The following is a 27843-nucleotide window of genomic DNA, read 5'->3' as shown; positions in this document are numbered from 1 at the left end:
TTACATTTTTAGAGCTCCATCATCCAATTTTCTCTATTCTAATACAGAACACCCAGTTCTCACAATCCCAACAATTTCAAATGGATAAAATTGTCACATTCTAAATGCTTTTCTTAATGAATATCACAGCTATACATTTGTGTTAACATTTTTAAGGCTGTTTTAAGTTTAAGCTGATTGTTTTAGTTGACAATGCAATAAATAAAATAAAATAAAACAATGAAACATCATAAATTAGCCGTTGGCACAGACAACTGCAGTTTCCTAAATATCTGTGCTAGTATAGCTGTGATGTGCTATGATGTGTTAGGCTTTTTATAAACGGACTTTTCTCAGACTTTTCCAACTGTGCAGGGGTCAATGACCCTGTGTTAAGGACAAATTAAGAACAGGAGCAGGAAAAGCTTTGTCTATGGCCTTTGCAAAAACAGCAGTCATTTGAACTGGGTAGGTTGATTTTCCACAAATAGCTGAAATTCACTGATGTCCTGAGTCAAGATTGTCATTCATCGTGGTTCATTATGCTCAATATTCACTAATGCTTACACTAGCTATGGACTTCAACGACCAAATGTTCACATTTAAAAATGAAACTGCACTTCAAATTAAACTAAAACCAGTCAGGACAGCATTGGGGTAACTTCTTCTCCAATGTCTCTTAGAAGCTCTGAAGATGGTACAGATGGGTAGATTTTCATTTCTTCTACTTAATTTGAAGCCCACACCATCTCAAGCAGGACGGTGTGTTTGTGTGCGTGTAAGCCTGTGTGCCTGTATATGTCCATACTTGTCTCTGTGTTCAGGACGGGGTCAGTCCTGGGCTGGTCATGTCTGTTGTTGGACTGGCCAGATACTCACTGGACTTCAGACTGGCCAGAGATTTGTAACTGGCCACTGAGGTTAACGAACCACACAAACCCCTCAGAGATGGAGTATCCTCTTTCCCTGTGAAAACACATATACACACTGTAGTAGAGTGTGGAGACATTACTAATATCATTTCACAAGGCTCATGTTATCATGTTAGGCAAAAGGCAGAGCAGTAGACACAACATCTGAGCAACAGAGAGGAGCATTTGTAGGGAATGATTTTATACTATTTCTGCAGTACGCTTTCTGTGTGCTGTGCAGAGTTTGTGAATGTTATGTAGGCATGGAATATGTACGACCTACTACAATTGCTACTGTAAAATGTGAAGTATACCAACAAAGACACGCAAGTTGTTATTGTTAACTAACTGAAAACTATTCAAAATAATTCTGGGTATGTGAAATACAGCTGAAATAATAAAATAAAATAATTAGAAGGAGAAACTGGAAAATTAGAAATGCTAATTTCTAATTTTCGGCAACTAGCTGAAAAAAAGTTTAAGTGGAAGTACTAAAATTACTAAATAAATAGAAATATAAAAAAATAATTAAAGCACATAACAAAATAAATAAAACTTGAATTAGAGTAAAATTATAAGTTTAAATATAATAAACCTAAAATTTGGAACAGAACTTTGATTTTCTTGCAGTTTTAGTAAAACATGTTTTGTAAAATATATATTTGTTAATAAAAAAAAATATTACATTTTCATAAACTTGTAAAACAAATAATCTGCCATGTGTCTACCAAAGTCTGTACTCCAAAGTATTCAAGATTTATAACAATTTAAAGTGGAAATGTCCTTTTGGGGTCTATGTGAAATGTTTTAATCAAAAATAAATGTCACAATGCAAAAAAAAATAATTGTCCACAAATGTGTTTTATTTTCTTTGATCAGAATATAGTTTCCTTTTCCCCCCTTTTTTTCATGAGATTCTGACAAATATTGAGGAAGGGGTGCCGTTATCTTCCCTCAGGTGGTGTAAGGGCCCTTCCACTGAAAAATGACATCATCTTTAATAGAGCTGGTTATCAGAGAATGATGTCACCGTAGCTGACTCATAACACGCATCACAAACCTTCTCTGTGCCAGTGTGTGAGTCCTGCCTTGCTGTCCAGACTGTGAGGGTTCAGTTGTGCTGGATCGAGAGACATCTGAGAGAGACTCATATCTGCAGAAAGCTGCTCCAAACTCTGGAAGCTTTTCCTGTAGACACACTCACGGGTTATAAAATATTAAAAATGACATTTTGCTTAAAAAAAATCTATTTTAAAACCATCCAGATTTCTTACAACATGATGTTATATAAAAATGATGTTAATATTTATTATAAAAAAAATTCAACATTTAAATTAAAAATAATTAAAAAGTTATTTTTTTATATACAAATTTTTAAGATTATTTACAATGTGACAGCATAACATTTTTTAGAATATTATATTAAAAATACTTTCTTACATATTATAATATATAAACAATTATTTAAAATAGAAATTAAATAGCTAATTTATTAAAAAAAAAATATATATATAAATTATTTTAAAAATGTGTTTTTAGAATGTTATATTAAAAATATTCTTTAATATAAAATATAAACAAAGTCCAATATATGTGGAGTTTTTAGATTTATTGTATGTAGCCATCTAATAATAAAGGCTTTTTAATTCGAAAGCGTGCCATGGTCATCCTGAAGTTTTCTTTGATGGACTATAAAATATAAACAATTGTATAAAACAGTTGTGTATGTTAACAAGAATCCTCACTGAAAATAATGGGAGTTTTAAAAAAGGTCTAAACGCATGACAGTAATGAAAACTTTGGGAGGAAATGTGAAAATAATTAAATAACATATTTGTAAATAACGATGTTTTTTCGTGAGAAATACCACTGTTACCAGTTTGGGTTACAATTAGATCAACCCATTTAATAACCCTCTGTAGGTTATCAATACATGAGAGTGATAACTGTAGGAAGTATGCCAATACTATAATGGGATTTGAGAGCTGCAGACATGAGCTAAAACTAGAGCCTAAGAGCTATTGCTTCCTGAATCATTCGCTGACCATGAGGAACTTGACTGGAATTCAATATTAGATGAGTTGTGGTGTAAAGCTGCATGTATCTCAGAAGGATGTGCATAATCTGAGAGGATACATTTATTAAGTACAACAAGAGTAAGCACATACTCCTCCCATGGTCCTGTGCATTTCCTGTACAGGAGCGTATCCAATGCAACAGCATTGGTATCCAAGGTGCCAGGTGAGGGCCATTGGTTCGTCAGGTGCGAGGTAAGCTCCTGTCTGGAGCGCATGTCGTGGTTCTTCAGCACCGTCCTGGGGGAACAAACATTAACATTTAAAGACACAGTGCTAAAAAGCCGAAAATGCAGTATATGAATAAATACACTCACTGGCCACTTTATTAGTTACACCTGTTCAACTGCTCGTTAAAGCAAATATCTAATCAGCCAATCACAGCAACTCAATGCATTTAGGCACGTAGACATGATATCAAGACGATCTGCTGAAGTTCAAACTGAGCATCAGAATGGGGAAGAAAGGTGATTTAAGTCAGTGGTCCCCAACCTTTTTTGTGCCACGGACCGGTTTAATATCAGACAATATTTTCACGGACCGGCCTTTAAGGTGTGGCGGATAAATACAACAAAATAAAATGATACGACCGGCATAAAAACTGGGGTATTTTTTAAATATAATAATAAACGTGAATCCAATGTGTAGGCCTACTCGCAACTTCATTAGCAGCGTCCTCGTAACATCGCGCCAACAACATAACTTGAGTAACATCCTCTCTGCCCCCTATAAGGCGACATTAACATATAGCGCCTAAAAACTCATAGAAAACGCTAGGCGCGCCGCGTTCTCCTTTTTCCAAAGCACAAGGGAGGTTGCGCTCCAGAGGCATCTGTCGTTGCTAAGCAACCATAAGCTGCGCTCTCCATTACAGCAAGGAAATTTCAGCAATGGATTTCCACCACCGAAAAACCCTTGCTGTAACTCTGTTACAAGATTTATTTACTAAGAAGAGTAAAAAAATACAGCAGTGTTTGGGTGCACCAAATACTACAAAAACCATGGGGAATTTCACCAGCTGATTCAGGAGCTCCGCCTGCAATGGGAGGTTCAAAGCCTATTTCAGAGTGGACAATGACCAGTTTGATTATATTTTAAGAAAAGTTGGCCCAAGCATCAGTAAACAGAGCTTCTGCCGTGAAACTATCTCTCTTGCGCAACGGCTCTGCATTTGTCTGAGGTTAGACTATAACTGAAGTGGTCATAAAACGCCAGAAATAGCAAACACATACACATTTATATATAGAATATAGAACAATTCTGTATAAACAATGATGGATTTAACAAGGAATCAGTTGTGAGCATTAATATTTTTAGTAAAAATATTTTTTTACTAGTACTAGTGCAGCAGTTTACAGTGTTGAAGATGATTGGTTGGTTTTTGTCACGTGACCTACGGTGCGCTTGCGGCATTCTGAAAAGTTGAGATGTTTTTATCTCGATGCGGCGCAGACTCGCTTGGAAAAAACGAGCGCGTCGCTTCCATTATGAGCGCGCATACCGCGCGCCTACATTTGAAATAACGAACTTGAGTGCGCAAAAGACGCGAAATGGGAACAGGTAAATGTGTGAATAAATAAAACGGAAATAATGTAAGTTATTTATTTTTTCTGTGCGGCCCGGTACCAAATGACCCACGGACCGGTAACGGTCCGCGGCCCGCGGGTTGGGGACCCCTGATTTAAGTGACTTTGAACGTGGCATTGTTGGTGCCACACGGGCTGGTCTGAGTATTTCAGAAACTGCTGATCTACTGGGATTTTCACGCACAACCATCTCTAGGGTTTACAGAGAATGGTCAGAAAAAAGGAAAAATATCCAGTGAGCGCCAGTTCTGTGGGTGAAATGCCTTGTTGATGCCAGAGGTCAGAGGTGAATGCCAGACTGGTTCAGCTGATAGAAAGGCAACAGTACCTCAAATAATCACTCGTTACAACCGAGGTCTGCAGAAGTGCATCTCTGAACACACAACATGTCGAACCTTGAAGCAGAAGAGCATATCTGAACACACAACATGTCGAACCTTGAAGCAGAAGTGCATCTCTGAACACACAACATGTCGAACCTTGAAGCAGAAGAGCATCTATGAACACACAACATGTTGAACCTTGAAGCAGAAGAGCATATCCACACAACATGTTGAACCTTGAAGCAGAAGAGCATCTCTGAACACACAACATGTCGAACCTTGAAGCAGAAGAGCATCTCTGAACACACAACATGTCGAACCTTGAAGCAGAAGAGCATCTATGAACACACAACATGTCAAACCTTGAAGCAGAAGAGCATCTCTGAACACACAACATGTCGAACCTTGAAGCAGAAGAGCATCTCTGAGTCTGAACACACAACATGTCAAACCTTGAAGCAGAAGAGCATCTATGAACACACAACATGTCGAACCTTGAAGCAGAAGAGCATCTATGAACACACAACATGTCAAACCTTGAAGCAGAAGAGCATCTATGAACACACAACATGTCGAACCTTGAAGCAGAAGAGCATCTCTGAGTCTGAACACACAACATGTCAAACCTTGAAGCAGAAGAGCATCTATGAACACACAACATGTCAAACCTTGAAGCAGAAGAGCATCTATGAACACACAACATGTCGAACCTTGAAGCAGAAGAGCATCTCTGAACACACAACATGTCGAACCTTGAAGCAGAAGAGCATCTCTGAGTCTGAACACACAACATGTTGAACCTTGAAGCAGAAGAGCTACAGCAGCAGAAGACACACACCGGTGCCACTCCTGTCAGCTAATAACAGGAAACTGAAGCAATTCACACGGGCTCACCAAAATCAGACAATAGAAGATTGGAAAAACATTGTCTGGTCTGATGAGTCTCAGTTTCTGCTGCGCCATTCAGATGGTGGGGTCAGAATTTGCCCTAAACAACATGAAAGCATGGATCCATTCTTTGGGCCTCTTGTACCAACTGAGCATCGTTTAAACACCACAGCCTACCTGAGTATTGTTGCTGACCATGTCCATCACTTTATGACCACAGTGGACCCGTCTTCTGATGACTACTTCCAGAAGGATAACATGTCATGTCACAAAGCTTAAATCATCTCAAACTGGTTTCTTGAACATGACAATGAGTTCTCTAAACTAAAATGGCCTCCACAGTCACCAGATCTCAATTCAATAGAGCAGCTTTGGTAAAGGTGGAACAGGAGATTCAAATCATGGATGTTTAGCTGAAAAATCTGCAGCAACTGTGTGATGCTATCATGACCTTGTGGACCAAAATCTCTGAGAAATGTTTCCAGCAACTCGTTGAATCTATGCCATGAAGAATCAAGGCAGTTCTGAAGGCAAAAGTGGATCTAAACTGGTACTAGCAAGGTGTGCCTAATAAAGTGGGGTGTGTGTGTATATATATATAACCCATATTCATTCACAAGTCACTGATCAAAACTCAAAATCTGGAACATGGCATTTAATGTAAAATATTCTCATCCATAAAAAGTGTGGACAGCAATTGGATTTCCAAACTGACCACTCAGCTGAAAAATCACTCCTGGCGGTCTGCAAACACTTGCGGCTCTCTGTATTGATTCAGCCAGATGGACCTCTGCAGCTGATGCAGTAAAACACAAACAGTTTCACGCGGACAGAGACGGGCTTTCATAAACAACATATAAACTGCTTAAAAAGTTATCTTTTATGACCAGATCTAAGCAGCTATTGACAGACAGATAGACAGATAGATAGATAGATTTCCCCCAGACAGACAGACAGACAGACAGACAGACAGACAGACAGACAGACAGACAGACAGACAGACAGACAGACAGACAGACAGACAGACAGACAGATAGACAGATAGATAGATAGATAGATAGATAGACAGATAGACAGATAGACAGATAGACAGATAGACAGACAGACAGACAGACAGACAGACAGATAGACAGACAGACAGATAGACAGATAGACAGATAGACAGATAGACAGATAGACAGATAGACAGACAGATAGACAGATAGACAGATAGACAGACAGACAGACAGACAGACAGACAGACAGAGACAGATAGACAGATAGACAGATAGACAGATAGACAGATAGATAGATAGATAGATAGATAGATAGACAGATAGACAGATGGACAGATGGACAGATGGACAGATGGACAGATGGACAGATGGACAGATAGATAGATAGATAGATAGATAGATAGATAGATAGATAGATAGATAGATAGATAGATAGATAGATAGATAGATAGATAGATAGATAGACAGATAGATAGACTTCGCCTGTTGTGCTTGATGATAATGTTTGGCTTTGACTTAATCACAACATGGTATAAGCGCATTCACATAAGTTTGATTTGTAAGAATGAATGCCAATAAAAAAAAAGTACATGCAAACAAATGCATTCTTTCTCCTTTCCTCTATTCTTTCATTCATTCCCTCTCTCATCGATCAAATCCTCTCCCCGCTTACATGCTGCAATAATCTATTAACTTATTTGCGTCTGTCTCCATAGCAACCCTGCTCTGGTCTATCTTCTGACGTCTGGCTCTCCAGAGCTCAGTTGAACCGTGAACTCCAGCTGTCTGACAGAATGAGAGCCGAAACGAATCGGAAACCTTCAGAGATCATCCGTACTGACACTCTGCAGCCATGGAAAATGCTAAAGATTAAGTGTTCTTCGGCTACAGCATCTTGTGCAACTAAAATTAAATGAACAGCATAATATCCGCATGATAAATGAGACCACACTGCAAAAATCTCTTCACAGGGAGACCAACTTTCCCCTCCTGCAACAGCATATTTCCGTGAACACGAATCACGCATACAAAGGCAAATTTACTAAACAGTTGCACTACTTTTGCATGCAGCATTTCATTGCAAAATCCAGTGTCATATTCACTAACCAACCACAAGTTTAATCATTCAATGCAGAATGTGCCGAGATTGTCTAATACAAAAGCAAAATCAAAATTAGAACTGGAAGTATAAAAATAAAAGCATACAGTCATGCTCAAAAGTTGACATGCACCTTGGAGAATCTGCTAAATGTTAATTATTTTAACTTAAGAGGGATCATACAAAATGCATTTTATTTTTTAGTTAGTACTGTCATGAATAAGATATTTTACATAAACGATGTTTACATATATTCCACAAGACAAAATAAAAGTTGAATTTATAAAAATGACCTGATATTTTACATACCCTACCTAGATGGTCCACGACTGTTTTTTTTGTTTGTTTGTTTTGTAGTGGTTGCTCATGAGTCCCTTGTTTTCCTGAGCAGTAAAATTGCCCAAAATAAAAGCTGAATTTACATTCCGTGATGCTCCAGAATAAAACTTTTTGAATTTAAAGATCAGGGTCAATTGTATTTATTTTGTCTTTTGGGAAACATGTACTTAATGAAAAACTATGATCTTTAAACAAAATAAGAAAAATGTACACATCTTCATCCTGTTCAAAAGTTTTCACCCCCCCCATGGATCGTCTAGGAGTCGGACGACACACAGTATTAGGAATCAAAGGGAATAAAGTTTTGAACGGGGTCATTTTTATAAATTCAACTTTTATTTTGTCTTGTGGATTATATGTAAACATCTTTCATGTAAAATATCTTATTCAGGACAGTGCTAAATAAAAAAATAACATGCATTTTGTATGATCCCCCTTTTTTTGTTAAAATAATTAACAATTTTTATATATATGAACGCTCGCGTGCGCGTGTGTGTGTGTGTGGCGTGTTCTGAAATTATGAATTTACTTTTGATTTAATTAAAAAAAACTCCTATCACAGATGGCAGATACACTTAATGTGGTCACATTTTCCTGGTTAAATTCATACATAACATCAAAAAGAAAGAAAAAATAAACTAAATACAACTCTATTTTGTATTTCTACATTAACAATGTTATTAATTGTTCTTTTATTATCAAAACCAAGCATAAATCTCATCAAGTTAGTGTTTTCAAGCATTTTTACATTTATTCCAAAATAATATCTAAAAGGAAGTAATAATTTAAACAATACATTTTATTTGTGAACTGATGTTCAGCTGTTCTTTTTAATATTCAACTTATTTTCGGATCATCCGTTTTCAAGCTCGGTAAACACTGATCACAGACACAAACACGAAGATGTTCCTTTAATTTCCCCAAGCTGATTGCTTACTAAAAAAAACCACAGCCATCATGCTTTCAGGCCATTTCAAGTTTGATTTGGATGTGACAGACATAGGTGGGATTTAGCACACAAACCAATAGTATCCAATCATAACCAATCATATCCAATCATAGCACGATGGAGGCATTGCCTCCTCTCACGTGACTTTCTCCCATTCATTCTCAATTACCCCCCACTAAACCCACCGCACGCTTTAGGGGGTCTGTTAAAACTCAATGGGCTCAGGGGAGGCAAGAGCTGTTGGACAGTGTTCTTTGGAAAAACAATTTTTTGAGGAGACACTGCCTCCCTTGCCACCTCAGAGAAAACGTATATATATATATATATATATATACACATGCATTCAGTAGAAAATAGTAAAATACTATATATACAACACTAAAATAACACCAGTTCAAACTTACAGCTGATCCTGCAGCTCCAGTATGATGATCTCCAGCTGCTCTTTCTCCAGTTTGTGGCTGATTTCGGTGTCTGTGAGCCGCTGCAGTAGAGATTTATTCTGAGAGACAGACTCGGACAGCTGAGCTTCCCTCAGACGCACCAGCTCCTCCAGATAACCCTAAACAATTAGAATAGTTAATGCAATCCGTGTCAGTGTTTCATGGTCATCCCCCCAGGATGTCTCTTAACTAACACACCTGACTGAACTCATGCGCTCATCAGTACAGACCATACAGACCCCATGACCTGATTTGAGGGTGTCAGACTAGATACTTAAAATCAGGAGCTCTGCGAATCACTGATCTAGAAACAGCACTCAGTTTAACATTCAAAGTTCAGTACACAGGATATGGAAAACTAGGTTACCGCTTCTGCATATGGCACAGTATATATTCTATGTGACATTATAAAAAAATATATATACCGGTATGTAAACGGCATGCAACAAATCGTTTGCTTTTTTTGCCGTCCAATCAGTAAATGTGTCAAAAAAGAATACTTGGGGGAATGAAATGTAACTTAACTTTTTATGCCAATTTTAAAAAGAATAAGACTTTTGTAACATAAAAAGGTTTTTAAAAAAACTGATTTAAATGATTAAATAATGATGTTTTAACAACACATGCATATGCTCAGCATGGGCTGAGTGATGAAGATTAAAAAAAAAATTAGCCTTTTGTTGACATTCAATAATGTAAAACAGTTAGCATTAATAAGTACGAATAATAAACACTGTAAAGGCAGTACAGAATCTGAATCAGTGTATAGACTACTATTCAAAAGTTTGGGGTCTGTAAGATTTTTTTTAAAGATATTAATACTTTTATTCAGCAAACATTAGAATGATTTCTGAAGGATCATGTGACACTGAAGACTGAAGTAAGGATGCTGAAAATTCAGCTTTGCCATCACATGAATAAATTACATTTAACAGTTATTTTAAATTGTAATAATATTTCTAATAATATTTCTGAAGTTTTGATCAAATAAATGCAGACATTTTTTAATGCAGCATGCTTGAAAGATTTTCATGCACAGCCAGTGATAACCAAGACAAATGGAAAGGGGCTTCCCTTCACAGCGTGCTCTGGTTGTGAACTATGAATTTTGGCAAATGTAGTAGATCATGTACATACAGTCAACTATACATACTGAATACAGCAGAAGCAGTATGATTAGTAACCGTCCTCACCTTCTGTTCCAGCACGACTCTGTATTTCTGCTCTAGTCTTTTGCTCTTGCTGTACCAGGTGCTCTGATCGGCCATCAAACTGGCAGCCATGTGGGATTCAGGAGTGCCTGCTTCACTGCCGCTGCTGCCCAGCGTTCTCATTTCCTCCTCGTCGCTGCTGATGCTGTCAGAACTACAGCACACACACAATGTATGATATTCAATCGTATGCATTAAGAAGGTCTAAAGCATGTGGACAATGCCAGCATGTTTATAAGTGTGTTTTTGTGTAGCACTCTTACGTTTGTGTGAATTTAAGGTATGGCGTGTAGTCAATGACGACGGGACAGCTCTCATCCAGCACCTCCCCTTTCAGACAGAAACTGTCAAAAGAAGATGAGAATTTCAGCATAAGCCAACAAATGCACTTTATTAGATGAGAACTGTGGGAGAGTATTACGGGATGTGATGAGGTTTCAGAGGTTGTTCTCGGCATCTATATATTGTGTGCGTGCGTGTGTGTGTGTGTACAGGAACGTGTGCGGCTCATGTCAGCAGGTGTTTATGGAGAGCCACCCATTTAATAAATGATCAACATCCTGTCCTGCTGTGGCACAGATGAATGTCACTGCCACCCACAGAAAGGAAGTGAATGAACATGAACGTACCTGAAGTCGATGGCATTCAGTCCAATCAGTGTATCTGCCAGAAGCCCCGCCTCCTCCCCCAGAACTATAGCCCCCTCCTCATAAAACCTCCTGGCAAACAAACACAAGACAGATCTTCAACGCACAAAAACTGATGAAGACCAGAGAAGAACAATTAGCAGCACTTTTATATGTCTATGATTTTGTAGTTGTTTGATTTTTATTTTATTTTTATCATTTTATAGAGACACATTACCGTTTAAAAGTTTGGGGTCAGTAAGACTTTTTAAAGGGATACTCCACCGTTTTTTCATATTAAACTATGTTATTCCCTTAACTAAGACGAGTTGATACATACCTCTCTCGTCTCAGTGCGTGCACTCAATTGCTCTGACGTGCGGTGACACTTTGATAGCACAGTTCATTCAATACGTGCCAAGCAGAGAAGCGACCAAACACCTCCACGTTTCCCTATTTAAATACAGTTACACGAGTAGTGTAACTCGACCAAGGATGGTGACACAAAATAAAACGTTGCGCTTTTCTAAGCGTGTAAAGTGGATAACTATAATGTATGGCGGAATACCACAGCAAGTGCTTGGGAGCACTTCGACTCGGCGCAGTAATATCATCACTCGTGAAAAGTCCTCTCTCCCCTCTCCCTCTCCGGAGTGATGATATTACTGCGCCGAGTCCATAGATATCATAGATATGCGCCGAGTCGAAGTGCTCCCAAGCACTTGCTGTGCTATTCCGCCATACATTAAAGTTATCCACTTTACACACTTAGAAAAGCGCAACGTTTTATTTTGTGTCACCATCCTTGGTCGAGTTACACTACTCGTGTAACTGTATTTAAATAGGGAAAACGTGGAGGTGTTTGCTCGCTTCTCTGCTTGGCACGTATTGAATGAACTGGGCTAAGCTAAGTGCTATCAAAGTGTCTCGCGCGCCAGAGCAATTGAGTGCACGCACTGAGACGAGAGAGGTATGTATCAACTCGTCTTAGTTAAGGGAATAACATAGTTTAATATGAAAAAAACGGTGGAGTATCCCTTTAAAAGAAACTAATTATTTTAAATTGAAGGTGACCATAAAATACATTTACATTGTTATTTAATTAGTTTGTTATGTCAAATAAATGCTGTTCATTGAACTTTCCATTCGCCAAAGAATCCTAAAAAAAAATTTAACCTACACAACTGTTTTCAACATTGATGTTAATAATAAATGTTTCTTGAGCAGCAAATCAGCATATTAGAATGATTTCTGAAAGATCATGTGACACTGAAGACTGGAGTAATGATGCTGAAAATTCATCTTTGCATCACAGCAATAAATTACATTTTAAAATATATTTATATAGAAAACAATTACTTTAAATTGTAATAATATTTCACAAGATTGCTGTTTTTACTGTGATCAAATAAATGAAGCCTTTATGAGCATGAGTGACTTCTTTCTAAAACATTTTTAAAAAGTACAGACCCAAATGGTTGTGTATTTTTTCTATACAAAAATAATACATAAAACAATTTAATTGTATGTATTCACAAAGAGCAATCTCACAAGCAAAAAAAATATTTTAAAAACATTTATGTTTCACAATCGAATTTTAATAATTCTAATATTTTATAAATTTCTATGACTTAAAATGGCCTAAAATGACAAATTGTAAATGTGATATTTTTTAGGTTTTCTAAGATCATGAGAACCACATCTCATTTCAGCAACACAAACAAACTCCAAAGAAATTTCCAAAATATTGACGTTTTCTCAGATCTCCGACTGTTCAGGCGAACAGTTTTTCCATTGTTCCCGCCCACAAACTCGCATCAAAATAAGCAATATTTTGAAGGAACCGATAAATGGCAAACTTTTAGATGTCTCTGCATATTAAACTGATATACAATGAAGATTTATTGATGGCAAAATGCAATTTTGTTGACTCAAAATTATGTCTTATGTTTTTTTGCCATGTCGTGCTGCTTTTATTTTGGTGATGTCGCCATGTTTAAACAGTGAGTGTTGTGGAGAGGTTGACAACACTTGACTTTGTAGAAAGATTTGATCACAATCAGCCTGCAATCAAATATGAGAGTCTCAGTGCGTGTGTCTGTGAGTGCTGCATAAAGTTACAGTACCTTGTATTTTTGAAATCTCTCAGAGCTGCAGAGATGTATTCAGACAAACGCTTCTCCATTAATGCCACTCTAATCCAGGCACGACCCTGAGAGAGAGAACGAGAGAGTTGCTCTTACCTGTCAACCACAAAAGCCTTTAAAACGGAAGTAATTCAACCGAGTGAGGATACAGACCCCATTTATGGAAACACATTTGAGCCGACTATCTGTCATAGCTGATCGGATCACACAAGACAGATAATACCAGATATAAACAGGACAGGTCTGCTCTGGGATGTCTTATTTCCTCTGGTTTTTGTTTGTGTAAAAATAAAAAATCGGATGAAAAACTTAAATACTAAAATGAAATTTTTAAATGTTGCAGTTGCATTGGAAACAAACTGAAATAAACTGTAATAAATATAAATCACAGCTTAACAGAAATATATATTTTTAAATAATAAAAATGACAAAAGCACATTAAATTTCTCAAACTAAAACTGAAAATATAAAAATAAAAGCTAATTCAAAATCTTAATAAATACTATTGCACTGTAAAATTTAAAAATTGAGTATTTTAATAATATAATACATTATAACACAATATGTTATAATAAAATAATGAACACAATTGTTATATTATTGTTATTATTATTATTATTAAGAACAACAATAATTATTATTATCATTATTATTTTATTTTTATTTCATTTTACAGAACAACAATATTATTACAATACTAACATTGATGGGTGCCTTAATTTCTTTGCTTTCAAGTGTTAAACCGTTGAGCTTTTATTTTGACAGAAATATGCGATTTGATGATCGTATTAATGCTGCGTTCCAGACGAGTTTGACGTGGAAATATCCCAAATTATACCTCAGTGAGTTCCAGGCAATAAGACGTCGCCTTCACATGATGTCGCCACGACACAACAAGAGCATATCATTGTTTTTCTGTCAATTATGGCAAAAACAGAATAAAAACAACATAAAATCGCTTTGAAAACAGCTGACGAAAACGTATTATTAAATAAACTTAATGTCTTATAATATAGTTTGTTTTTACGTTTATGCTCATTAAAAGCAGGACTTGCCGACATCTTGGAAGGGACGTCAAATGACGCGTCTCGATAGCATTGGGGTTGATCGATGTACCCCAAATTCACAGGTCGAATGTCTGACTTTGAGTGGCGTTCCAGACGTTATTTCCAAGAACGAGGTGGAAAAAATCCAAATTTCGAGCTGTTTGGAACTCAGCATAAGCCATATCACATTCTCACAACCATGCATTGTCAAAATTCATTTTAAAAAGTTAACTTACCAATCAACTGGCGATGAACACTGTTTCAACGCCGATTTTTACTCGCATTTGGAGCTTTGAACCCTGCAGCTCAAGGTCTAGAAACACGTTTTTTAAAAGTTTAACATATTTTAACTTGAGCGCCGCGCAAGACGCGAGACCTGGGCGCAGCGGTTAAAGACGTCCGTCTAGTGCGTTTAGATAAAAAAAAAAAGGAAAAGTAGCGCAGTGGAATGGAAAAACACGCTCTGTGAACTAAGGGTGTCCCGAATCAATACGTGCATTAAATAAATGTAATAGAAAACAACATTTTGCACTTTATTTATTAGTAATTGTTTATGGTCATTTGACGATTTCAATCATCATACAACCCACCCCTCCAAAAAAAAAAAAATCCCTCAGATTTATGCAATTCACGAATACTTTTAAGATCGGAAAATACGGAAATCTGCATAAAATAGGGAAAAATCACATCCCTGTATAGTACATACAAATTTTTTATAATATTTCACAATATTACTGTTTTTCAGTATTTTTCATCAAATAAATGCAGCCTTGGTGAGGATAAAAAAAATAAAAAAATAAAAATTATTACAAACTTTTGAACTTCAGTGTAAAAATCCTAAAATACAGACATGTGAGTCCTGACCTTTGCTCTAGAGCTGCGGACGTTCTCCATGTTCTCGATGCTGTGGATGCAGCTGTGTGGGACTTTAATACACGCCACACGTATGTAATCCCAGAAACTGCGCGGGCTCTCGTAGCCAAACCAGCTGACCTGACCTACACAGAGAAAACACACACAATACAGTATAAAAGCGGTTTGAATATACAATAACAATTATGCATTAATTCAGATGCAAAACTATTCTTCTTTTGATTACATCCAGTTGCACTATGTTTTAGTGCAGTAGCATTGTGGGTAAATATCGGAGCTAGTAATTGAAAGGGGTGAATCAGATAAGAGACGAGCCTCACAGGGATTTTTAGCCTGTTAAGATGTTTCCGAGGACATCCATAAACAGAGAGATCAAGTATAGCTGAAAGACTGAAAACCAGCGATATGCAAATGAGAGCTGTTTTGCCATGTAGCGAGAGTCGCCTGATCTCTTCTAACCCAAAATGAGACGCTATGCTGTATTTATATCTCATTACATCAGCTGTAGGTGTGGGACTTTTAGCAGCATGCATCACAGCATCAGTAACCATGTGTGAAGCTTCTGGCATAACTCATTTCAACAGTTATTCTGATTATGTGTGTGTTGGGATATTATTACGTTGATCTCACAACTGAGGAAACATGCATCAGCTTTGCCTTCATTAAAAGAGAAAAAAAAAAAACTTGATAATCAACTTTTTATTCTGTTTTTAAATGTACAGTACACATCAACAATAGACCTTGTTCAAAGCAGCGTCATCTTTGATTTTTAGCAGGAATGAAAGCGAGGCTGTGAGTGAGTCATCTCTTCAGTGTGTTGTACTGTTATTTAAGGTGGTTTTGGATTGTTCTGCTGACGAAACACTGCAAAAATGTCTTTCCAAGAAATGTCAGTGGACAAAATTCCAGACAATATGAGTTGTGGAAAATGATAAGTAATCTAGGAACTTTTACAAATATTTTTAAAGCAGATGCCATTGAAAACACGTTAAAGTCCCCATGAATTCAAAATTGACCATACTTACTTTGTTTGCCTAAATTGACCGTTTTGTGGTGAACAATTCATCCATGCAAGTCAATCCACACAAAAAAAATTTTTGGCTTCATAATCTTTAATCAAAATCTGAAATTTCCCCTCCCCTCTGCATTGGAGGACCTTGCCTGATGACGTAGGTTTCACGGTTTGGGCGTCTTCTTAACATCCGTAATCACGCCCCTCCAACTGACAGTAGACAGGCTGAATGAAGACACCTACTTTTCTAGATCCAATCAGGTGCTAGTTGGGGGAAAAGCCACGCCCACCATTTTGCCTCATTTAGTATTCCGTTTCTCTCGGAAATACGTCACAACACTGGAGAAAATTCGTTTGCAACTTCCGGTTCACGGGGACTTTAAGTCTATCCCTCACAGCCTTGCGTTCGCTTTTTTTCTGACATGGCGCTGCTCTGCTCTGAAACAGTGTGTGTATGTGTGTGTGTGTGTACTTTCTGCCTCACCTTTCAGTCTGTGGCTCAGAATATGTTCTAGAATGGAGACAAAGTTGATGAACTCAGCAGATGTGTCGTCTATCGTCTCAAAACATGAGCGATCAATGAGGGTCTTCACTGAGAACCTGCATACTCAAACACACACAATCACGAGAATGACAGAAATCTGCACAATACAGGCTAAACTCACACAAACATGTCTAACAGCTTGTACAGTAAAACACGAACAAACTTTAATTATATAAATAATTAACATAAGTATGCTGCCTTTTAAGATTTGCCCATATTTAAATGCAACAATCCCATAATGCCAATAGGAACTGAGAGAAATGTTGATTATAAATGTATTTCATTCAGCATGTAAAATATGGATACAAAAATTCAGTCTAATAAAAGATTTGGCTATTTTATAACACCGTAATATCACACTCGACCAAAATCCATTGTCAGTCGAATGTCTTTGTACACTTTGAATGGGCAGAATGATCTGGCAGTGTTATTTTAGTATTATTTATGTTGTATAATAGTATATTTATTATTATTTTGAATTCACTTTTATTTTCATAATTTTAGGGGTTTTTTTTAAATTTGTCCTTGTCATTTTTACTATTTCTATTTAGCGTTATATTCATTTGTTTTATTTCAGTTATTAGCCAAGGGGACGTTTCTAGTTGTTTTCCTTTAAGTATTTTAAGTTTAAGTTTTTCATCTAATATCTATATTTTATTTTACTTCAGCTTTATTTCAGCTAACAAAATGATTTTTTAAATAGTTTTAGTTAACAATAACATCACTGCTTTTGGACACGCTGATGCAGATAAAAAAAGAAAACTCATGAGTTCAGCAGAAAGACAAATAGATGTCTAAATTCAGAGCTAATATGAAAGAGCGCTGAGTTTCCAGTAAAACCCTAAAATAAAGCTTTTAAAAAAAAACATAAAAGAGCATTCAAGAGTCAAAGGAGATGTCTTGTTTTTTGTGGAGCACCATTAGAGCCGTTCATTACGATCTCATTAGATGTATGTAATTATGGCATAAATGACTGTCCTTTTCATTGTCTGCAGCTTTAATGAATCTCCTCATGACTTCCAAATACCCAGCAGCCTTCATGCAAATGTCATTTTAGAGATAATTTCACTTTTGACATTTTCTTTCTAAAACACACAGAGCAAATGTGAAAAAAGATGTTTGAACCAGAGACGATTAACTATCATCTTTACGTAACCCAAAAACCAAACCTATTATGAAATGCACAGCAGTATTATATGCCAAGGATTTGCAAATACCTTAAAGCTTGTGAGTGTAGTAAGTCTTATGATAAAAGTTAATTCAAAATATTAATAAATAATACAAAAACAACACTGACAGTGTGATAATGGCAACACTTATGGAAAATGACCAGTTAAAATGAACCTTTTTTATGTTTGAGCAAAGAGAGGTATTATGTTCGGAATAGCATGCAAAGTTTCATCAGCAAAACACAATACTTGGAAAATTGTATCCCACAATGCCCTGTGCTCAAGCTGACCTTCCATTTCCAATGTGATAAATGAACCGTAACTGATATCAGCCTCGATTTAATGAGTCTGATTTGATCAGACTACCAAAAGTTATTTAAAAGCTTTAAAAAAAAATAACTATATTTCTGAGACTATACCTGGCATTAGATATGCAATGTATGAGGTCATGTGACACCAATGTATCATATTACTACTTAAAATCTTTAATGATACACAACAGCACAGAGAGAGATTACCTCAATAAGCGGATGAAAGGTCACATTGAGAATATTAAATCTGATATTCATAACACCATCTCCAAAAATTGAATGTCTCAAGAAGCCATCCTGTGACATCTAACGTAGATTAAACCAGCCTGACATTTCAGTTGAGAAGGTCCCAAAATCTCTGGACTTCTGAAGTTTCATGATCATTTTAAGAGCATTTAAGACTTCATTCAAGACTTTCTGACAAAGTGAACTTCATTTCATGATTCGTTGAACATCACAGACAGGTTTATCACTCAGATAGACCAGCGGTGAATTATTTCAGTCCTGAATGAACTCTGGATCAGATATCACAGGAGAAACATGAGAGGAAATGGATTTTGCTTATCTGTTCCTCTATTCTTTCTTCCTCAGACACAAACAGTAAAATGCCTTTATTTGTCTGAGTCGTGAGCTTCGGTCTCACTGTGATTGTGTAGAGTAGACACATTACGTCACAATCCGAGCCTTTCGATTGGCCGATTCCTGCTGTGCCCCCTTATGGGTATGACATTCATTTGTGTTCAGACTGATGCTTTTCCTGCTTCAAACCTGCCCTGTGCACCACTGCCTAATTAGACATATTAACATAATTATTCATATTCAGCTATATACAAATGTTATGATTCCGATGTGTTACCTATCCTAGACTTATTTCAAAAGGTTGTACAAAGACAAAATATAACATATAAAAAAGAAAAAAAAAAGAGAGAAAGGCTATTTTCAGAACGGAATACGGATTTTATTTCACATTTGCAGAAAAAGCAAAGTCTTTATTAAATTATATTCTGCCCCTGTAATCATAATTTATCTAGAAAGGAATACAAGTTGTTGTCGTGTTTTACTGTCACTAGTGTTTATTTCAGCTGGAAATTGCACTGAATGGAATACATGTACGTTTTTGGAGTTTTGCTCAAATTTAGGTAGAAGCATGCTTTTTGCTGAGGTAACTTTTTTTTTTTAAACTAGTATATTAAAATACTTTATTATTTTCTCATACTTTATAAGTAGTGCATACATCAACCCTTTATTGTTAAAATCTTTGTTTAAGGGTTAGTTCACCCAAAAATTAAAATTCTGTCATTATTTGCTCACCCTCATGTCGTTCCAAACCCGTATGACTTTAGTTCATCTTTGGAACACAAATTAATAGTACTGTGGTATGTTAACATTCACCACAGTACTTTTTTAAAACATTGATCAGCGAACATAAACGAGCTCAACCGAACCTGCTTGACGCACGAAAACAAACCTGATTGGTTCTTGCTGAAGATGAAACGTGCTGCGTAACATGAGAATGAACCTCATTGGTTCTCACACGTCAAGCGAACATGCTTGAGCTTCAGTTTACCTCAACTGATGTGTGAGGTGATGAATGTTTATATGTGAATAAAAGCCTAAATTAAATCTTTTCATCAAATAAAGCGATCGATTTTCTTCAGAAAATTTGGACTAAACCGCTAATTTCATATGTATTAGTTTTATGATTTTTTTTATGAACTTTTTGAAGCGTCAAAGTGTCAGTTGCGTAGCTGTCAATGGAGGGACAGAAAGCTCTCAGATTTCATCAAAAAGATGTTCATTTGTGTTCCTATCCCTTTAAAGGGATACTCCACCCAAAAATGAAAATTCTGTCATAATTTACTCACCCTCAAGTTGTTGCAAACCTGTATGAGTTTCTTTCTTCTGCTGAACACAAAGGAAGATATTTTGAAGAACGATTGGAACTTTGGCACCATTGACTTCCATAGTATTTTTTTTTCTACTATGGAAGTCAATGGTGCCAAACAACCGTTTGGTTCCAATCGTTCTTCAAAATATCTTCCTTTGTGTTCAGCAGAAGAAAGAAACTCATATAGGTTTGCAACAACTTGAGGGTGAGTAATGACAGAATTTTCATTTTTTGGGTGGAGTATCCCTTTAAGACTCAATCATCACAAGCTATAATTATTTTGTAATATAAAACCAAATGGTGATCTGGTTTATTTTATTTTATTTTTTGGACATATATTGCAATAGGCTACCATGTATTTTGGACATGGCTCCATTGTAGAATTAAAAAAAAACATACCCTTGTAAAACGTTGGAGTATCTTGTAGCACAATGTAAAGTCAGTACCACTGTACATTAGCATTCACCCTAGTACTTTTTCTATAGACTCCATCTATATGACGTGATGATCTGATGACAGATCTCAGAACGGCGCTCCTGTGCGCACAACACGTACATCATCTAATCTCCCCTGATCCAGCATCAGCAATTTGCAAAAACAAACTTGCAACAAAAAAACAATGACATCATCACACATGTTCCGTGCAGCCGGTGTGCTGCAGTCAGTGTGTCAGATGATGAATGTGTGATCAGATTTTACCTGCACACGGTGATCAGATTCCTCCTCTCTACGGCTCTGATCCGCGCTGCTGCTTTTTTACGAGCCCCGTTAAACCCGAGATTTATCGATGCCATGATCGTCTCTTTCTGATTGCACAGCAGTTTATTTCCTCACGTCTTTCTCTCTTCTGATGCTTCGGATCAGTCTCCAGCTGACTGACTCTCACTGGAGCCATAGAAATTGAATAAGAGGGTGGAATGGCAATTAGCATGAAATGGGTGTCAAAGATAGGCGTGGTTTAGTGGGTTTAAAAATTAATTCGCTTGTTTTAACTCTTCGTTTGAGTTTTTTAATCTTTAATTAAATGTAAAATCTCCCAGTCATTTTTTCCCAGGCGTAATTAACCATCCAGATTGCGTCTAAAACGGACGGCTTTGTCACGTCTTCCCTGTTCCTTTTCTCAGCGCTGGTGTGGATTAACCAATCACAGATTACTACAAAGATTCGCATAATCCATTTTATAGATATTGATGAGGAAGATATCCATTTCCATGGTAGAAACCAATCCTTGTACGTAACATATGTAAATGTTTACCTCTATTGTGTACACGTGTTTCCAATAAGACAAACGCCGTGAAAGTTGAAGTCTCTTCAGTTGAGGATTGGCTTTCTGAGCCCTCTTTCGCCCCCTGCAGGATGTTGTGCGTTACAACTGGCCGATTGACTGATCATAACTCATATATGATAATAAGGCTTTTATTAGCGTTTTAAAAGCGTTTCTAATTATAACACTGTCATGAGAAATACCAACAAAGGATTATTGTGATTGTATGGTGAAAGTATTATTAAAGATTTTGTCAGATTCATGATATGTAATTTACTACAGCTCACATGGCCCCAAAATTCTAGTTCAGTTTGAGAACAGTAAACAAAAGAAATAAAAAAAGCATATTTCAAAGCTATGATCAAATAAATAAATTGAAAATAAATTGAAAAACTTAGATTTTTTCTTCAATTATATACATAGTATACAAATAATGGGAGCGTTTCCTCCGAGGAGGCAAGGGAGGCAGTGTCTCCTCAAAAACTGGATGAGAAAATAATACATTATTACAAAAATAAGAACAGGCAAAAATTACAAAACGTGACATTAAAAAGTGTAAAGTAACACTGTCCAACAGCGACACACGCAGGTGAATTGGTTTTCCTCAGGTTTTCCGTGACAAGTCACGTGAGCGGAGGCAATGCCTCCATCGCGCTATGATTGGATATGATCGGTTATTGATTGGTTATGGTTGGATAGGATTGGTTCGTGCGATAAATCACGCCTATTGTTTTCTTGCGCGTTCGCGAATCGTTCTGAATCGAATGAAGAAAATGATGGCGTTAAAGGGATAGTTCACTTTGAAATTAATTTTCAAAACCACGTCCAAGTGATCTGAGGGCGCGGGCGCTTCGGTCTGTGCGTTACAAGAGGTAAAAACGATATAAATACTGTTTTCTCACACAAACCGCTCGTTTCGTGTCTTAGGCCATCAATGTGTACTTACATTTACAAGTCATTAAATCATGTTTAATTTGGACTTCTCTGTGCATGCTCTTTGAGGTGGTGACCATAGACCTGCATTATATGACTGACAGACAAGAACGGTTTGACCTAAAAATATCAAAATTGAAACTATACTGCGGAAACAAAGACACCTACATCTTGGATGCCCTTGAGGTAAGCTAAAACATATTAAAAAAAAAATTCAGAGTGAACTATCCCTTTAATAGGAAGGATAATTGAGAAGTAAGTAAACAACTAGAAATCAAACTAGAAATGGCCTGAAAGCATGATGAGTGGGGTTCGTCGTTTTTTTAGTGTGCAATTAGCTTGGGGAAATTAAAAGTACATCTGTGTCTACAAGCTTAATTACTGTTGAAAATAAGTTGACCATTGAAAAGAAAAGCTGAACATTTAGTTCACGAATAATATATATGTATATATATATATATATACAGTATAAGGACTCTTGGCTCCTCATTCACACCATCGCACACCACTGAAAAAACATATGCAAATGTACATGACTTAATATAGTACATAACATTAGAGATTTACACTTCTTTTTTTTTTACACTTTTACTGGAAATAATAATTTTTATTTAACAAAATATAGTAAGAACTTGCTAAAATAAACTAATTAATGTTGTGTTATCATCAGCAGTTGTAAGGTTTGGTGTAAGAGCAATTTCAGCTCAAATGGTGGTAGATCAGTGTTTCTCAGTACAGCTCCCGGGGTCCCTTAGCCCTGAACATTTTCAGAGTCTCACTACTCTTACACACAATTCAGGTCATGGAGCCTCTAATAATGAGATGATGAGTTGAAGATATCTCAATGTGCCCCGGGGCCCCCAGAAGCAGGATTTGAAAATCACTGTGGTTGAGGAAAAAGGAAACTCGCTCAACACACATCAAGGATGTTATCGGTGAGTCATTATGCTTTTCCAGTCATTTTTCTGCATGTACATATCCAAAGATTCAAAGTGTGTGTGTGCAGAAACTAGGAGTAAACAATTATTTTGATAGAAATAAGCAGAGTTGGGGGTAACACATTACAGTAACGCAAATTATGTAATCAGATTACATTTTTCAAGTAACCAGCAAAGTAACACATTACTTTAAAATTTACAACAAAATATCTGATTTACTTTTCAAATAAGTAATGCAACTTTTTCAAATAAGTAATGCAACTTACTTGGTTTCCCCCTTTATTGACTGACAGCTCTCCTGTCCCCATGTTGAGAGAAATTGGGAGTAAGTGCAACAGCATTATGTTTGCTCTCTGAACATGATGGTTATTGTAGACTACAATAATGTGAGCATGCATTTACTCATCACAAAATCAGATTCAGTATTCTTTAAAAGGAATAAAAACAGTACAATGCAAATTCCGAATATTACGCAAACCTCCATTAATTAAATATGTTAAATGACACAAATATACTTTATGTATTTAATCTCAATTTATTAACCGATGTCTTTGCTGCTGACCTTTTATTATCCAATTCAGCCATGTAAAAAAGCAAAAATGACTTTAGTTAAACATCACATTTGTGTTTCTTTTTTATTGTTGTTTTTATTGCTTAAGTAAGGCTGGATCCCAAATGGCACACTCCGGCCTTGTGGACCTCCTTCGAGTTCACACTTGGTGACGTCAGGAAGTGCAGACCCTGGCCTCGAGTCCACGCAAGATTGTATTTTGGGACGGGCTTGATGACATCATGCCACTGAAAGTCAAACAGCCACGAAACTCCTCCCCTCATTTATCTGATTGGGCGTTCGCAATGATTCCTGGGTAAGCAAACCGTGTGTGGAGGATGCGAAACTGCAGGCTTCGCCGAAGTCCGCATCGAGTGCACTTCTGAGCGCTGAAATGCCGAAAAAGCATTACATTAAAAGTAACTACGTAATGCAATTAGTTACTTTTTTTTTCAGGGAGCAATGCAATATTGTAATGCATTACTTTTAATATTAACTTTAAAAGTAACACTGGAAATAATATCAGATTAGCAGCTAACAGTATAGTTGCATTTAAAATTGCAGTGTATAAGGTAAGACTTTAAAAAGACAAGACATACACAGATTAATTGTAGGTAACAAGGTAGGCCTATTGGTTTCTTACTCCGGTTTGACATTTTTCCTGGAAAACACCCAGTGAGAATGTAAAGGTAACGTTAAACAGAAGTGAGATGTCAAGTGAACAGATCACTTCTGTGTGCGTGGGAGCTTCATCTGTGCACATCAGTGGGACGTGCTGATTTGGTTTGCACTTTTGGACAAATGCTGTTTAAAACAAATTATTATTTTTTTCCATTTAAAATTGAAATGTACCACACAGTGTATTTGTCTAAATTCAAGCTATTTAAGCATGAACCAAAGCTATTTGTGTCCAAACTTGCGACTGGTAGCATCATGTATAATATGAATAGGCCTATTGTCATTTATACTGGCCAACCCAAAACAACCACATTACACTATGGATTTCATAATAATAATAAAGTTTTTAGAGAGCTGTTTCCCCTACAGAATAAAAAATAAAAAGGTAATTGCAACTATTAATCTCTCAGTTCTGACCCTAGAATCATCACCACCACCTTTCGCCCCTCTAGCGACGGCTGTTCATAATAATAAACAATGAGATATGTACACATTTTGACTGGTATAGCTAAACCAATGTCATTAAATCATTATTTGCTGGGAACTTTGCTGTGAGCTGAGCTGATTGATTCATTATTATAGCAGACAGAACATTTCAAGTTATGGGTCCGTTTTGAAAAGTTAAGACTGAAGGGTCAAAGGTCTCAGCCCGATTTAGTGACCCAGGGTATCCGCGGGTCCTTAAAAAGTCTTAAAAAGTCTTAAATTAGATTAAAAAAATGTATGGCCTTAAAAAGTCTTATTTTGACTTATGAAAGGTCTTAAATTTTCAATGGCAATTTGAGTTAGACATATCTAAATGTTTTCCAAATTAAAACTATCTAATTAGCGTCCTTTTTTATTTACTATTCGTTCTTTGTGGATTTGCTCGTTCACGTGACATTTCGCGTCACATTCGCGCCAGCATTACGTCTGTCTCCTGCACGCGAAACAGCAGGAGAGGAGAAGAAAGCTGGTTAATTTCAGTTCAATTGTAAGTTCATTCTTTATGTGCGTAGTGGTGTGCGATGTGTATTGTCTATTATGATATTGTAATCATTGTTTTACTTTAACGTTAACTATGTACGAGGGCGCACTGCGAGCTGACATCGCATTTGTCTCTCATGCTTACTTTCACTGCGTGATGTGTCAGTGCAGTTATAGGTATGTTCCCTAATAGACGTATAAAGTTTTTGTATTTTATATATCATATGTTGTTATCATACAATATTACATCAGCAAGAGGGCTGTTTTCCCGTGCACAATAGCAAATATGATATTTATTTTATATAACAGTTAAATTAACATTTTTACATTTTATAAACAATATTGTCAATATTGTTTGTTTTCCCTTTATTTCGCTGACGAGAATTTCAAAATGAAACCGTAGCAGAGTCTCAATGCAAAAGACAGCGATGATTTCTTGACTGAAATCCGCGTTTTGAACGAATCATTTTAACGATTCAATGAACAATCACTTGCAGTTCCTGAATGAATCAGCCGTTTGAACAAATCGTTTGAATCCTGAGACAGTGACTTGCCGCCACCTACTGGCGGGTTTAGTTTCCCATTAAGTACCCTGTAATTAAAATGTTACAATTAGAAATCAGTTCATATTTAAATATTGAATTAAGAATTGAAAGAATTGAATATATCATAGCTTTATTTATGCAATTGTAAATGGAGTATAAATATATTAATGCCAGTTCTGATGCTGCTTCTGTGTCTCCTCTGCACTGCAAAGATGGATTTTGATTTAATGATTTAATATAACTGGTAACAGTGGTATTGTGTTATTATTCTAATATAATTTAATTTGAATGTTAGAATTTGACATAAAAGGTGATGCATACCTCTAAGTAAAAAATAAAAATAAAAAAAAAGTCCATATATGGGTGAAAATGCCCCTGGAACTCAATTTAAGGTTGCAAATATTGCCCTTTAATAAAAAAATGTTAATTCCTTTCACTGCTGTGAACTGACCACTGCATAGAATATGAAAAATATGAATATCTTCGTGAGTCAGCTGTCAACAACAGGCCTAAACCAGCCATGGTACCAGTACACAAACACAATCAGTAAAATATCATCTAATTATCATCAACAAAACTTTGAAAATATTGAGACATTTTTTTTTCAATATTGCGCACCCCTAATGTAAAGTATTAATTTTGATTTCTTCAGGTCTTAAAAAGCCTTAAATTTGACTTTAAAAAGTGTGCAGATACCCTGATCAGAGCTAACCTACATCTGGAACTGAAGGACTGTTGTCTAATGTCTTACAGTAGAATAGTTTGGATTGACTTTTTGAACTCACATGGTGACAGTTTGCTCGCTTGCCCAATTTACGCAATTTCCGCTCCTGCTAAGGACAAATGTTTATGTCATACTGATGTCCTTGTGCATGTTCAAAGAAACATGTTTTTCGATTCACTGGCCTGGCCTCTTCTCGTTGCAACCATGAATCCACACATCCCCCCTTAGCATCACATGTGTGTCTCCCACCACTCTTGTTCTCTACCTCTATTCCTAAAGCTAGTGACAGTATCAGTCGTGCTTCTGAAGCATAATCTGTTCCAAAAGGTAGGTTGCATGATTACGCCACCTTCTAAAACATCTTTTATTATAATATACCATATTATATAGTAGCACAGCAAGGATTCATTCACAGGATTCATTTGATACAGTAAATTGTATCACCTCTCTCAGTCTAACCAGGTATTTTTAAGAGAAAAAAAGTTAGGAATAAGACATTTGTCAGCTGTAAACGGGTTCAGAGCTTTCTCATCCAACAGAGAAATAAGATGCACATGGAAATGCACTCATTAAATATAAAAAGATATGATATATCTTATTTAGATATGAAAAAGATATTATCATTATAATTCAGTTGCTTGTAGCTCATTCCATTCTGCTGTCAGAAGAAGTGCCATTAGCAGAATGCGTTTAGTGGATTCTGGGTTAAGAAGTCGAGTGGTTTGAGGTTTTTTATCTTCCTTCCTGCTGTGCTCAAGGCTCTCTCATCAGAGGAAGTGAGATCCAGTCACTCGCCGTTTCTCTAGCTGATCAGAACAGGTTCTGTGCTCT

General features: G+C 36.5%; 1 protein-coding gene across 1 annotated transcript; it reads right to left on the bottom strand.

The window, feature by feature from the left end:
- Positions 1-623: 623 nt before the first annotated feature.
- rundc3b (RUN domain containing 3b) lies at positions 624-21407 on the bottom strand. The gene is made up of 11 exons (XM_056266258.1): positions 21114-21407; positions 16987-17102; positions 15482-15615; positions 13551-13636; positions 11428-11517; positions 11062-11142; positions 10781-10952; positions 9549-9706; positions 3059-3205; positions 1951-2078; positions 624-945 (listed from the first exon to the last, which is right to left on the bottom strand). The coding sequence occupies exons 1-11, from the start codon at positions 21206-21208 to the stop codon at positions 800-802; spliced, it is 1353 nt and encodes a 450-aa protein (XP_056122233.1). The 5' UTR covers positions 21209-21407; the 3' UTR covers positions 624-799.
- Between the last annotated feature and the right edge of the window lie 6436 nt (positions 21408-27843).

The sequence above is a fragment of the Rhinichthys klamathensis genome, unplaced genomic scaffold (genome assembly GCF_029890125.1).
Source record: "Rhinichthys klamathensis goyatoka isolate OS25496 unplaced genomic scaffold, OSU_Roscu_1.1 h1tg000246l_1, whole genome shotgun sequence".
Lineage (NCBI taxonomy): Eukaryota > Metazoa > Chordata > Actinopteri > Cypriniformes > Leuciscidae > Rhinichthys > Rhinichthys klamathensis.
The sequence above is the reverse complement of the archived record's forward strand: the minus strand, read 5'-3'. Positions and strand labels throughout refer to the sequence as shown.